The 13337-nt window shown below is 51.0% G+C and overlaps 1 protein-coding gene across 3 annotated transcripts in view; it reads right to left on the bottom strand.

Moving 5' to 3' along the window:
- CDK12 (cyclin dependent kinase 12) overlaps positions 1-12616 on the bottom strand; it is a 29684-nt gene extending 17068 nt beyond the window's left edge. For all 3 annotated transcript variants that reach the window (XM_054281437.1, XM_054281438.1, XM_054281441.1), the window contains exons 1-3: positions 11428-12616; positions 3845-4723; positions 547-723 (exon numbers count right to left, since the gene is read on the bottom strand). In XM_054281437.1, coding sequence (XP_054137412.1) covers positions 547-723; positions 3845-4723; positions 11428-12464 — 2093 coding nt within the window. In that variant the 5' untranslated portion in view covers positions 12465-12616. The remainder of the gene's footprint in view (positions 1-546; positions 724-3844; positions 4724-11427) is intronic.
- Positions 12617-13337: the final 721 nt, after the last annotated feature.

Below are 13337 nucleotides of genomic sequence, written 5' to 3'. Positions count from 1 at the left end.
TATGCCTTGAATGTGGAATTGTGGAATGGTTTGGGTTGGAAGGGACATGAAATATGATCCAGTCATGGGCAGGGACACTTTTCACCATCCCAGGGTGCTCCAAGCCCTGTCCTTGGACACTTCCAGGGATCAGCCAGAGCTGCTCTGAGCACCAGTGAAAAATCCAAATTTCCCATCTGGAACAACCAACTTTTGCAAGCAACAAGAGTTTTTATACAGAAATGCTCATCCAGAGGTTTCCTCTGGCTAAATCAAAGAGAAAAGAGCTTTTGGGGTAGATGTGGCTGAAGATTTGGACATGAAACACTCCAGCAACTTCTATCATTAATTCTTAAATAAATGGGACAAGCTGCAATTTATCTGAGGGCTAAAATGTGAAACAACCCACAGGAAACAGAATAATTCAGAAATAGGAACTTGTTTTCTCACTTCCCTCAATAAAAACCTCTCAAACCTGTCAAGGAGACTCGAAACTCAAAAAGGATTAAAACTCAAAAAAGATTAAATAAAGATAAAATAATAAAAAAAATCAGAAATCAGCCTTACTTTGGTCTCTTTTTGAAGGGTTGCTGAGGTGGTGTGGCTGCCTTTGGTTCTGGGGAGTCAGGAGGAGAGGGGTCCCCCCCAGGGAGCTCTGGGGGGAGCGGGAGGTCCGTGAGTAAGTGTCGTGGTCTCTGCTCTCTGTCCTTCTTCACAGGTTTTGGAGGAAGAATCTCTTTTGGACTAAACTCCGAAAAGTTAACACGACACAAAAGTCAGACTCAACAAACAAACAAATAAACAAAAAGCTACTGCAGGAAAACAGCTCTGGTTGATAATGTGAGGTTTAAGTGTCAAAATTAGCACGTCAAAATGTAAAATAAACCAGCTTCAATTTACAATGTTAATACACCAGGAGAGAAAAGTGTCAGAGTGGACACATCATGAACTGAACACACAGGTCTGCACTAGAATTTCCTCAATTTGCACAAATCAGTACCAGTAATTCAGAATTTCCTGTGTTAGCTCAGGGGATCAGCCAGCATCCATTTCTGACCTTTACTTCCTCTATTTTCTCCATTTACCACCATGAATTAACTGCTTGACTTGGTGAGGACCACTATAAATACAGAGCTAAACCTTCCTCCATGAGAAACTTTTAACATTTTAGCCAGGACTGAAATGTGGTTTTAACTCCCAAATGCTGCAAGTTGATTTTTAAAATCCAATTATCCAATTGGTTTAGACTGGCAGGAGCAGAACCTGCTTTTCTCTTTCATGTGAGGAGAATTCCTGGGTTTGAGTAGTCACAAATTCTCCATGCAAATCTCTGCTTCACCAGAAAAAGGAAAAAATTCAGAGATCCAAAGAGCCTTCCCAGGTCTGTTTTTAGGGCAGGGAGCAGATTTGGTGTTTGAACCACCAGGTCTAACACTTTAGAATAAATGAACTGATGGAAGTAGGTCATTTTCCCAATTATTTTATTAGACACTGCCTAATAATCTGCATGACAATCTCTTGTGAAATCTTCTTGAGGAAGGAGGAAAATAAAAAACCACCAGAAATGGGAGAGGTGGATGGGCTGAAATTCTTCCCCTCATTGACAGCAAAATCCATAAAAGCAGAATAATCATGTTCAAATACCCACAGGGAATCACAGGGAATTGTTAAGGCTGGAAAAGATCAAGTCCAACCACGAACAGTCACATTCACCACTAAACCACAAAAAAACTCTGCTTTTGTCCAGAATTAAAACAAATTTTTTTCTAAGACCATGATGGGAAGGGTGAAGGTGTGTCTGGAGAGTGAACCTGCAGTGCCCAGCTTCCAAATTACCAATTACAACTTCTCAATTACCAACAAATTCCCATTTTCTTGCCTTTCATCTGTTCACTTCTCTATTTGCATACCAGCACTTGCTTCCTCTAAGCTCAGTTCCCCCAGGACACCTGGGTTGGTCACCAGGGGGAGAAAACCAAACAGAGCCTCCAGAGCTGCCCAAGCAGAGAAAAAAAACCAAGAATAAACACCAAGAACACAACAAAAGCTCCTTTCCTCTGAACCAGGAGGGATGGAACCCCAAAACCAGCAGGGACAGCACCCCAAAATCAGCAGGAATTTCAGCAGCCTGGTGAGTTCTGCGTTCCCAAGAAGCTGCACAAGCTCTGCATCAAAGCAGGACTAAATTTGTATCAATTCCTCCTTTCCTGGTGAACCAAACCTAAAAGGTAATTCTGGAGAGGTTAAAGAGTCTCCACCTGAAAAAATTCTGTCCTTGGGCACTTCAAAACTCGATTTTCAACCCTGGATGTGTCACTGGGCTCGAGGCTGGAACATTCCCCAGGCTCAGCAAGGACAAAAGTCCAGCTCAAAGAGTTTGGCTCATAAAAATGAAGGTCACTGGTGAAGGGTGAGATTCTGCACAGTCAGGGCCACATGGAACTGCCAGCAAAACAAGTGGGATTTCCCATCCTTTTATTGGGAAAAAGTCACACAGAGGCATTTACTGAGCCCCAGCCCTGAGGTCAGGGGTAAAACACTTTTGCAGAGCTAAGTCACACCTGGGTGGTAAAAAATAACAGAGCTTTAGGTGTGAGTGGTTGAAAAAATAAAATAGAAATTTGCAGACAACTTGTGGGATTGGAAATGAGGGAAAATCAGCAGGAAGCTCAAAGCTCCTGCTCAGCACAGAATTTTAAAATCAGTAATATTTACTGAACATCATCACACAGCGAGGGCAACAAACACACACCAGCCTCACTTTTAGGTTGGAGGCAGTGAGAACATTGCCCTGCTTATCAATACCAGAATCATCCATGAGAATAAATTCAATTATTCAGAGTATGTAACACTTCACCACAGGGTGATTGTATTGGGTCAGGACTGTGGGACTGCACACTGGTCACTGAAAATGTGCTTTACTCCCCAATCCCAGCACATCTTCAGTGATGGGAGGATAGAGATGGTTTTAGGAATTACAGGCTAAGCAGATCAAATAAAAAAATATATCACTGATGATATTAATGGCACTGCAACATACTAACAGCTAGAAAAGGAGAGAAAAAACAACTATTTGGGGTTTTTTTTGCCTTTTCCACTCCATTCTGGATATTCTGCTCCTTTCTTCTCACCAAAAGAAACTCCCTGAGTGGGGTTTTCAGATAAATTCACCACAGAAGCCACAGCCACCCCCAGCCCAGCCAGAGCTGCAACCACAGGACAGAGCCAAGGCTGCATGTTTGGATCAGAAAGAATCAGGAAATAAAGTTAAAGCAGGTGCAGTTTCACTCATTTTTAAACTTTTCAAACAAAAAAGCAATTTTTCCTACCTACTTCTCAAGCAATAAACTGCTTGCATCAATTACTCAAGAATTAAGACAACACTCAAGTTAAGCCAATGCTGGTTTTTACACACAGGCATGGCCTGTGAATCTGGGACAGGAAAAGCTCTGCTTTGTGAATGTGTTAAGGATTTTTCAGCTTTTTCCTGTTCCTTGAGTACAAGTTTCTAAAGAATTAAACAAATAAAAAAAGGAATTTTCAAGTAAGTGTGCAAGAGAGAGGCAAATCCCCAGCTCCCTGTAATAACCATGAGCAAGGAGTGATGTGAAACCTTTACCAAGCAGCAGCCAAACCTCTTGTTTCCCACAGAGATAAAAAGACAACAACCTGCAGGAGACCACAAAACCCTCCACACAAACCTGGGATAACTCCTTTAAACCAACACCACAGTTACACTCTGCAGGATACGCTCAGAACTGTAAAACCAACCCAAAAAAATAAAAACCCCAAAAACCTTTTTTATGTAAGGCTTTGCTGTTAAATTCTGTTAAATTCTAAAGGGGATGCTCTGGTGTGACCTTACCTATCCAAGTCATCTTCCCCAACTAAAATAGGGGGGAGCGGAAGCGGAGGCAGGGTGGAAGTTTTCAGGTGTGGGATAGCAGCCGTCACAGACACCTGGGTTTTTGGAGCCACCTGCACAGAGGACTGGGAGTTCACCTGAGAGGATAAAGTAGACGTCCTTGGGTGGGAAGAAGATGGCAAAGACGTTGGGGCTGGAGGAGGAGGGGCCTGCACAGGAGTCACCGGAGGAAGAGGAGGGACAGCGGGCGACGGAGGCAGCGGCGGCAGCGGCGGCGTGGGAGGCGGAGGGGTGGTGGTGGGCAGAGGGGGAGGAGGGGATTTGATGGCAGGGAGGGGAGGTGGAATCTCCTTCTCTGCTGTTTCTGTCTCCTTTGGAGATACCAGGTCCTCTGCCACTGCTACGGGCTTCGTGTCCTTTGTTCCCGTGGGTTTGGAATCCCTCGGTGGAACCGGGTGTTTCCTCTCCGAGTTCTCCTCTGCCTTGGATTTCGTCGGTGTCTCCGCAGGGGCTTTGGGCTCTGCGTTGGTGTACAGCGAATGAACCGAGTCTGTGTCAGGAGCTTTCTCACATTTAACAGTTTTGGTGACCTTTTTAGCCTCTGTCCCAGCCTCCTTCAGCTCAGCCAAGCTGTTCTCCTTCCTAGCCAGGAAAACAGGGGAGCCTTTTGCATCCTTGCCGTCCACCTTGGCCGCAGCTGCTGCAGCTGCCGCTCTCTCCTTCTTCTTCCTGCTGAGCTCTGCTCCCAGGCTGGAGTTGAGTGGGAGCCTGCTGGGGGAGATGCTGGAATGGCGACTGCGGGAGCCAGACCTCTGCTTCTTGCTGTGAGATGAGTGCCTGGAGTAGCCAGGGCTGCGGCTCCGCGACTTCACCGATTTCCTGCGGAGAGAAAGGAAAACGGAGCTTCTCTCACCCTCTGAGCTGCTCACCAACAGCTGAGTGTGCTGCTGGTCAGCTCAGAGAGGACACAACACCTGTCAGGAGAGGCTGAAGCCACTGGAAGGAGTTTTTGAGTCAATCAGGAGCAGCTAGAGCTCCTGGAAGGAGTTTTTGAGTCAATCAGGAGCAGTTTTATACCATCAGCACCCATATTATACCATTTTATACCTCCCTGTGCCAGACCCACTGTCAAGCCCTAAGAGAAAGAGGAGATCACAGCTCACACACCCAACAGGAGACTCTTGGAACATTCCAAGATTATTCAGGAATATTTCACAGGAATTATGTGCAACTTTAAAGGAATCGTGGATAAAACACCACTGCCCTCATGGAAATGCTGCCTCAGGAATTTGGGCACTTCAAGCTCCTTTCACCCTCTGAGCTGCTCACCAACAGCTGAATGTTTTGTTGGTCAGCTCAGAGAGGACACAACACCTCTCTGAGCAGGTCAGGAGAAGCTCCTCTCTGGTTAGGAGCTGCTGGAGCTCCTGGAAGGAGTTTTTGAGTCAATCAGGAGCAGTTTTATACCATCAGCACCCACCCTTCCTGTGCCAGACCCACCGTCAGAGAAGGATCAAAGCTGGACAACCCCAAGGGAAAGAGGAGATCACAGCTCACACACCCAACAGAGACTCTTGGAACACTCCAAGAATATTTAGGAATATTGCACAGGAATTATGTGTAAATTTAAAGGAAACCATGGATAAAACACCATTGCCATCATGGGAACGCTGCCTCAGGAAATCGGGCACCTCAAGCTCCTTTCACTCCTCTGGTTCTTTTGCTGCTATCAGAACTCAAATTTACACAATGTGATTTGGAAGAAGGAAAAATAAACCCCATGAATTTAAACTCTATTGGTCAAGGTCTTCCTGTACAAAGAATGGGCTCTAAATCAGGTGTGTGTGTGCAGAAATAATCAGAGAAAATCTGTGCTGGGAGAGAAGCAAGGCAGGGAACACCTCACACCATCAGGGCTCTCCCCACTGAGGGGAAACTGATGGGAAACCAGATAAACACTAAAATGGAAGTGGAAACTGGTACTTCCAGTGCTTATCTCAAATTCCTGATAAGCCAGAACTGTTTCCTCCACCCCAGGAGGAACAAGGATTGGGCAGGGTGAGGCAGGAGGCTTTAATGCTGTGGTGGGCTCTGATGCCAACAGGACAACCAAAAATTCTGAGTTCAAACACTGAATAACAGACACAACATTCCATTCAGGACACATCTTACTTGGAAAACACAAAATTCCTTCAAAACAATCCCACAGCAGGAATAAAACACATTTAACAGCAGCAGTTCAAACACAGGTGACACCGGCTCCCTTGTAACCATACCCAGAACATAATTAACAACACCAATTAGTATTATCCCAGGACAATAAACATTTGGAAAATAAACTGAGACAACAGGAAACTCCTGTCCCAACAGCAGCAGCTTGCAGGAGGGGCAGTGAGTGTGGGAGGAGAAGGGGATCAGAATTCCTCTCTCCCACTGGGAAGCACAAGCCCAAGGCTGGTGCTGACAGCAGGGCTGTAGGGGAGTCCTTACCTCTAAATTTGCAATAAATATAAATATACAACCAGAAGGAGAGAAAAGCAGGGTCTGCAGTCCCACAGGTGTTTCCCTCCTCTTTTCCCAAGGTTTCTGCTCAAGGACTGACAGCCTGGGCTGCTTTTGTCTGGCACCATGAGCAGTCACCTTGCCAGCAGCTCCAAAACACTTCCAGGTTATGGAAAACATTCCTAAGGAATCCTGTAGGATGTCACTGACTGCAAGCACAAAGTTTTGGGGTTACCATTCCCTGCTGCAATTCATGCAGGATGGATTCAAGGTGCTGCAATTCTCCTTTTTCTGCTCCTTGTCTTCCATCCTGCCCCATGAGAACCCCCAAGAGTTCCAATCCATGGAATTATGGAAAGGTTTGGGTTGGAAGAACCTCCAAGCTCATCCAGTGGGACAGGGACACCTTCCACTGTCCCAGGGTGCTCCCACAGCCTGGCATTGGGCACTGCCAGGGATGCAGGAGCTTCTCTGGGAACCTGTGCCATAGAACCTCCTCACCCTCACCAGAATTAACCCAGCTGCATGCACAGCAATCAAGCCAGATGCAAAGTAAACATCTCCCAAAGTCCAATTTTACCTTTTTTATGGTGCTGATTTAGGAATAGCCACCAGGGACACCAGCCTGGAGCAGGACAGGTGAGGGTGGGGAAGTCTGGAATGCTCAGAACCTCTCACAGAAGCAGCTGGAATGACTCCCTGACCTTCCAGCAGCAAACATCCACACTCCAGGAACAAATCCATCCATTCCTCTTCACCCCTCACCTTTTTCTCTTCACTAACAACAATTCCCTACAGTTACCACACAAATAATTGCTGTTTCCAAGCTTCTTTTCCAGGCTGGTGATCACAGCTGCTTTGTGAGACCCGAAAAAGGCTCCACATGCAGCAAACCTCACCTCCCATCCTCAGAGCATCAGCAGCCCCCAAAATTCCAGCCCAGCACCTGCTGAGGGGGCTTTTATCACTGCAGATCTCAGAAAATAAACAGGCAATAAAGTGCAGAAGATGCACAGGCAGGTTTTGCTTCTGGAAGAAAATAATTTCCATCCTCTGGAATTATTTTTTTGTAACTTTTACCCCTTTCTCCTTTAATTTGTGAAGCCTTGGTGTCACATTCCACACTTTGCTTGTTTTGTCAAGGTTATCCAGGATGGATGAGGGGCAATTCAGCCTCACATTCCTTCCTCCTTTTTTGGGATTAAAACCCATCCTGCTGGAAAACAGAAATAAAAGATACCAATGACAGCTGTGAATTAAAGAAAGGATGGCTTCATCTAAAAATCCAAATTAAAAAGTTCTATGAGATTTATTTAAGTCACACAATCAGAAGACTGGGATGAGGGGAATGCCAGAACCTTCCATGCTGAGATGGCCAAGGTTAACATCCACATAATTCCATATCATCCACTCAAAATCACCTACAAATATTTCAATATTTAACTGCTCTAAACAACACAGAGTTAAGGATAAAGCAGAAAACACTACCAGGGAAGCCTGACTGCTCCAATTTCTCAGCTTTAATTCTTATTTTTGACCAGCATGTGCACACAGCAAGCTGAGGGGCTCTGGAATTCCATCCCCTTGTTTTAGCTGCAGTTGCCACACAGAATGGCAAAGCACATCTGTTGTTTTCCCCACTGACCAAACCATCCTGGTGGGGAAGTGAGTTGTTTTCCACAGCCCCTGGAAATGCAAACAGCTCTGGATTTTCTCCAATCAGCACAGCACATGGGTGCGGCTCCCTAGTGATGTGTTTTGGACATGGAGATGAAAGAAAACACTAAAAATAAAAAACCACCCAATATTGCCAGGCAGTGGAAATAATGGAGCGTCCCAGAAAAGCCTGAGGAACACAAGCTGTGCTCAGGTGTTCCCTGCCTGAGTGTGCCAGTTAAAGAGGTTTTCTCTCCCAAAAACAAAAAAAAAAAAGAGGTTTTCTCTCTTCCTGCCCCTCCACAGGAAGCACAGAAGGGATCAAAGTCAGCTGCCTCCTTTCACACTCATCTGCAGCACGTCAAGGTGAGGAAGGCTCCGCTCATCCTCTTCCTCAGGTGAGCCCTGAGCACCTGAGCTACCCTAGGTGAGTCCTGAGGCCCCCCAGGTGTGTCCTGAGCACCCCCAGGTGAGCCCTGAGCACCCCCCCCCAGGTAAGGCCTGAACACCCCCCCCCAGGTAAGCCCTGAGATCCTCCAGGTGTGTCCTGAGCTACCCTAGGTGAGCCCTGAGCCCTTTCTAGGTGAGTCCTGAGCACCCCCAGGTGTGCCCTGAGCCCCTCCAGGTGTGTCCTGAGCACCCCCAGGTGTGCCCTGAGCCCCTCCAGGTGTGTCCTGAGCACCCCCAGGTGTGCCCTGAGCCCCTCCAGGTGAGCCCTGAGCCCCCCCAGGTGTGCCCTGAGCACCTGAGCCCCCCCAGGTGTGCCCTGAGCCCCTCCAGGTGAGCCCTGAGCCCCTCCAGGTGAGCCCTGAGCTCCATCAGGTGAGCCCTGAGCCCCTCCTGAACACATCTGAGCCCCCCCAGGTGAGCCCTGAGCCCCTCCTGAACACACCTGAGCCCCCCCACTTGAGCCCTGAACACTCCCCAGGTCACACCTGACCCAGAGTTTCCCCTTTCAGTCTCACCTCACAGCCTGGCAGCTCCACAAAGCAAAACTAACACAAGAATGACAACCTAAACTTCACCTGACACATGGTAACCAGGTGAAATTGCCTCTACAGCCACTGCAGGTGTTTTCCAAAGGGAATGGAACACCTCACACAGCCACTGAGTTATCTGCCCAGGAAAGAGAGAGGAGTAAGTAAACAGTGAGTAACCTTTGGAACTCATCTGGTTTGGGGTCCTGCATTTAGTCAAGAGTCAAAAACATCCTTAGAAAACAGCTCTGAAAGTTTAAGGAAGCAGCACAAAGTGCTCTCAAGTTGCTGCCATAAATCAGGGAAACGGAACTTTCAGCTGATGGATTTCTCACCTCAGAAGCAGCCAGCCACTCACACAGAGAGGTTCTGCAGGGAGGAAAACTCTAAAACTCTCAGGAAACCTCTGATGTTGCTTCTCCCTGCTCAGGGCTGGCCCCTGCCCCAGCTCAGAGCTGCATCACTCACTCTTCAAAGGTCACTAAATGATGTGTCAGAGCAGCACCAACAGGCAAAAAGGATTGAAGGGAAGGAGGAGAAACCAATCCAGGCCTAACCCTGAGAAGCTCCCAGGTGTACACAGAGAAAACAGGCCAGAGGAGGAGCAGCCTGCAGATTTGCACTCTAAAATCACAGTGGAATACAGAGATTTTATGTCAGAAAGCCACACAGAAATGCCAGCAAGGACAAAAGCAAGTTCTCCATGGCAGACAGAACTCCTCAAGTTCAGGGTTGTGGTAACAAAAACCAAATTCCAACAGGCCTGGGTGCTTTGGGAAGTGCTGAGCTGGAGGATGCATCACAGCATTCCTATGGCCATTGCATTCCAGGTCACATCTGAATTGCCATGGAGCTCCAAGCAAAGCTCCACAGCAGCCATGGAGACAGCTGGAAACTCACTGAATGCAAGCCAGGGCTAGGGAAAGAAAAGATCAACGTTAGGCTGTGTCACAGGGTGATTAATGAACACCTGAAATAAAACACACACAGCTACCTTGAAAGAATTGTTTCCTTCTGGAGAAAAGTTAGAGAGAAAGGGGAAAAGAGAGAAAATTAGAGGTAAGCCAAAATCCAGCTGGTTGCTCCTCATCCTTCCAGTCTGCCCAGATTTCAGAAGGGAAGAAAAGAAAAGAAAGTTTAGGCTGAGAGATGGAGTTTGCACGTGGTTGTTGCTAATCCAAGGGGAAAGAAGAGACAAAACAGTTCAGAAAGAGCAAAATGCACCCCAGAGGAGCCCTCCTGAAAAGCAAGATCATGTTCCCACATGCAGCAAACAGATAAAGGTGAAAACATTCCCCATGGCTGAACCTCCCAACCCTGGACAACTCCAGGGATGGAGCATCCACAACTGTGCCAGGCTCTCCCCACCCTCACAGAGAATTTTTTCTTAATTTTAGTCAGAACCAGGTAAAAATATTCCCCATGGCTGAACTTCCCAACCTTGGATAACTCCAGGGATGGAGCATCCACAACTGAGCCAGGCCCTCAGCACCCTCACAGGGAAGAATTTTTCCCTAATTTAGTGAGAACCAGGTGAAAACATTCCCCATGGCTGAACTCCCCACCAGGTAAGCACCTTAGATCCTGCTCAGGGAGCCTCCCCATGCAGGAGCCACTCCAGAGGTGGCTGGAATTTCATCCCAGAGCTGCCCCAGCCTCCCTCCCAACATGGACGCTGCCTCCTGCCACACACTGAGGCGTTTCCCAAAGTGTCAGCTCCACTTCCAAGGGAATTCTCAGGGCCCCGACCACAGAACTTCACACAGATCAGTCCAGAGCCAAACTGGGCACCAGTGGGGAGGAAAGGAACCACAGAATTGTGGAATGGTTTGGGTTGGAAAGGTCCTTAACACCATCCCATGGGTGGGAACACCTTCCACTATCCCAGCTTGCTCCAAGCTCTGTCCAACCTTGGATAACTGTGCCAGGCCCTCAGCACCCTCACAGGGAAGAATTTTTTCTTAATTTAGTGAGAACCAGGTGAAAACATTCCCCATGGCTGAACTTCCCAACCCTGGACAACTCCAGGGACGAGGCATCACAACTTCCCTGGGCAACTACAGCAGGCCCTCAGCACCCTCACAGAGAAGAATTTTTTCCTAATTTTAGTCAGAACCAGGTGAAAACATTCCCCATGGCTGAACTTCCCAACCTTGGACAACTCCAGGGATGGAGCATCCACAACTGAGCCAGGCTCTCAGCACCCTCACAGGGAAGAATTTTTTCCTAATTTAGTGAGAACCAGGTGAAAACATTCCCCATGGCTGAACTCCCCACCAGGTAAGCACCTTAAATCCTGCTCAGCCAGCCTCATATGCAGGAGTCACTCCAGAGGTGGCTGGAATTAATCCCAGAGCAAACATGGATATATCCCACCTAAACCCACTCCCCCTTTATCCCACCACTCCAAACCCCCCTAAACATCCTCCCAGCTCGCAGCACACGCACCTGGCGATGGGGCTCCGGCTCACGGAGCGCTTGGAGGCGAAGGGGCTGCTGGAGCGGCGGCGGCCGTAGGGGCTCGGGGATCTCCCGCTGTAGGAGCCGCTGCCCCGCTCGTAGCTGGACGAGCGCCTCCGGCCGTAGGGGCTCACGGATCGCTGCCGCCGGCTGTAGGGGCTGGGCGAGCGGGCGTTCTGGTAAGCCACGGGTTCCTTATAGGGTGGGCTGAGGGACTGGCGGCGTGAGGAGCCGCCGGGGCTCTTCCTGTAGGGATCGTAGGTGCTGGAGGTGTGCGAGCGGGGCGGGCTGAGGTCGTACTCCTGCACGTAGGAGGCTCCCGAGGGGCTGTCGTCCAGTTTGGGGCTGTCCGACCATTTCCTGTGAGGGCTCCTGGATTTCCTCTTGGGGCTGTCGATGGTTTTGTAACTTTTGGGAGCGTCCCTTTTGCGATGGCTTTTGCTGCGCTCTTTGTGGCTGGATTTGAGCTCCCGCTCCTTCCTGGATTTTTCCTTGTGCGCCTTGGCCGAGCGCGATTCCTTGGTGCTGCTCTTGGACGAGGAGAGAGCCTTGGGGTGCTCGTCGCTCTCCAGGAGCCTCTTGGAGGATCCCGAGATCCTCTCCTTGGCGGACCTGCTGGAAGCATCCAGGCTCTTTTCCAGCTTCCTGTCCTTCTCCGCCTGTTTGCTCTTCATCAGCTCGCGGAGCCGCTTGTGCTGGTGGTGCCGGTGCTTCTGGGCCCTCTCGCTCCTCTCCGCCCTCCTCTCCTCGTTGTCCCTCCTGTCCAGCTTGAGGGCCACATCGTCCGAGAAGGTGTCCGAGTCCGAGCTGATGTCATCGTACTCCACCAGCGGCTTGATCACCGCTCCCAGGGGCGCCGCCGCTTCCTGGGCCGCCAGCGGGGACTCCTTGGAGTGCCTGGACTTGTGCCTCTTGTGCCTGGAGCCCGCCCGGTGCCTCTCCTTGCTGTTGGAGCTCCCGCTGCCCGGCTGCGAGGCCCCCCCGCCGCCGTCCTTCTTGCCCCCATGTCTCTCCGGATTTGGCATTCCTCCCCCGCTGCGCTCGGGAACGGCGAGGGGGGGACTCCGCGCAAGCCCCGAACTTCAAACTCCCTCCGCGCCCGCCCCTCGCACCATCCACGCCGGCCCCGGGGCTCCCTCCTACATGGGGAGCGGGGCGCGAGGCCCCGGAGGAGGCGGGAGGGACGGGGAGGGGAGGGGGGAAGGTGCCGGGAGGGGAGGGGGAAGCGCCGCGGCCTCACCGCCTCATCCGAGGGGCCCAGGCCCGGCGGGCAGCGCGGCCGCGGGGGCGCCCCGGGAAGGCGGGGCCCGGGCCCGGAGCGCTGCCCGCGGCCTCAGCGGCGGTGGCGGGGCCTGGGCGCGGAGGATCCCCGGCCGAAGGGGCCCCGGAGCCGCCGCCGCCCCCGGCCCGGCCCCCGCGCTCTGCCCGAACCGGAGCGGCGCCGTCCGGGGGCACCGCCAACTCTCGCGAGACCCGCCCGCAACTCTCGCGATAATAACGCCGCCGCCGCCACCCCTCCCTGGGCTCCGGCGCGAGTCCTCCTCGTCCGCGAGACCTCTCGGAGATGGGCGGGGCCGCACGCTCGTCCTCTCGCGAGAGCCGCGAAATCGCGCGGCCGGCGGCGCCTTCCCGGCCAACTTTATTGGGGCGCGGGGCGGGGACAGCGCCCCCTAACGCCCGGCCCGCAACAAAGCTCCATGGCGGCGCCGCCGCCGCCCCGGCCTCCCGCCGCTCTCCCGCTCCGCCGCGCTGCGCTCTAAAGCCGCCGGCGGGTCGCTGTGGAGCCCGCCCCGGCGCACCGCCGGCTAACGGGCGGTTAATGCTCCGTTAGGGCTGCACAGCGGCCGCCGCCGCGCTTCCAGCAGGCTGAGGGGGCGGGGCGTGCTGGCTCCCGAGCC

This window comes from Melozone crissalis, unplaced genomic scaffold (genome assembly GCF_028551555.1).
Source record: "Melozone crissalis strain CALT ecotype California unplaced genomic scaffold, PUWL_Pcris_2 ptg000032l_1, whole genome shotgun sequence".
NCBI classification, from domain to species: Eukaryota; Metazoa; Chordata; class Aves; order Passeriformes; family Passerellidae; genus Melozone; species Melozone crissalis.
This window is presented reverse-complemented; position numbering and strand designations above follow the sequence as displayed.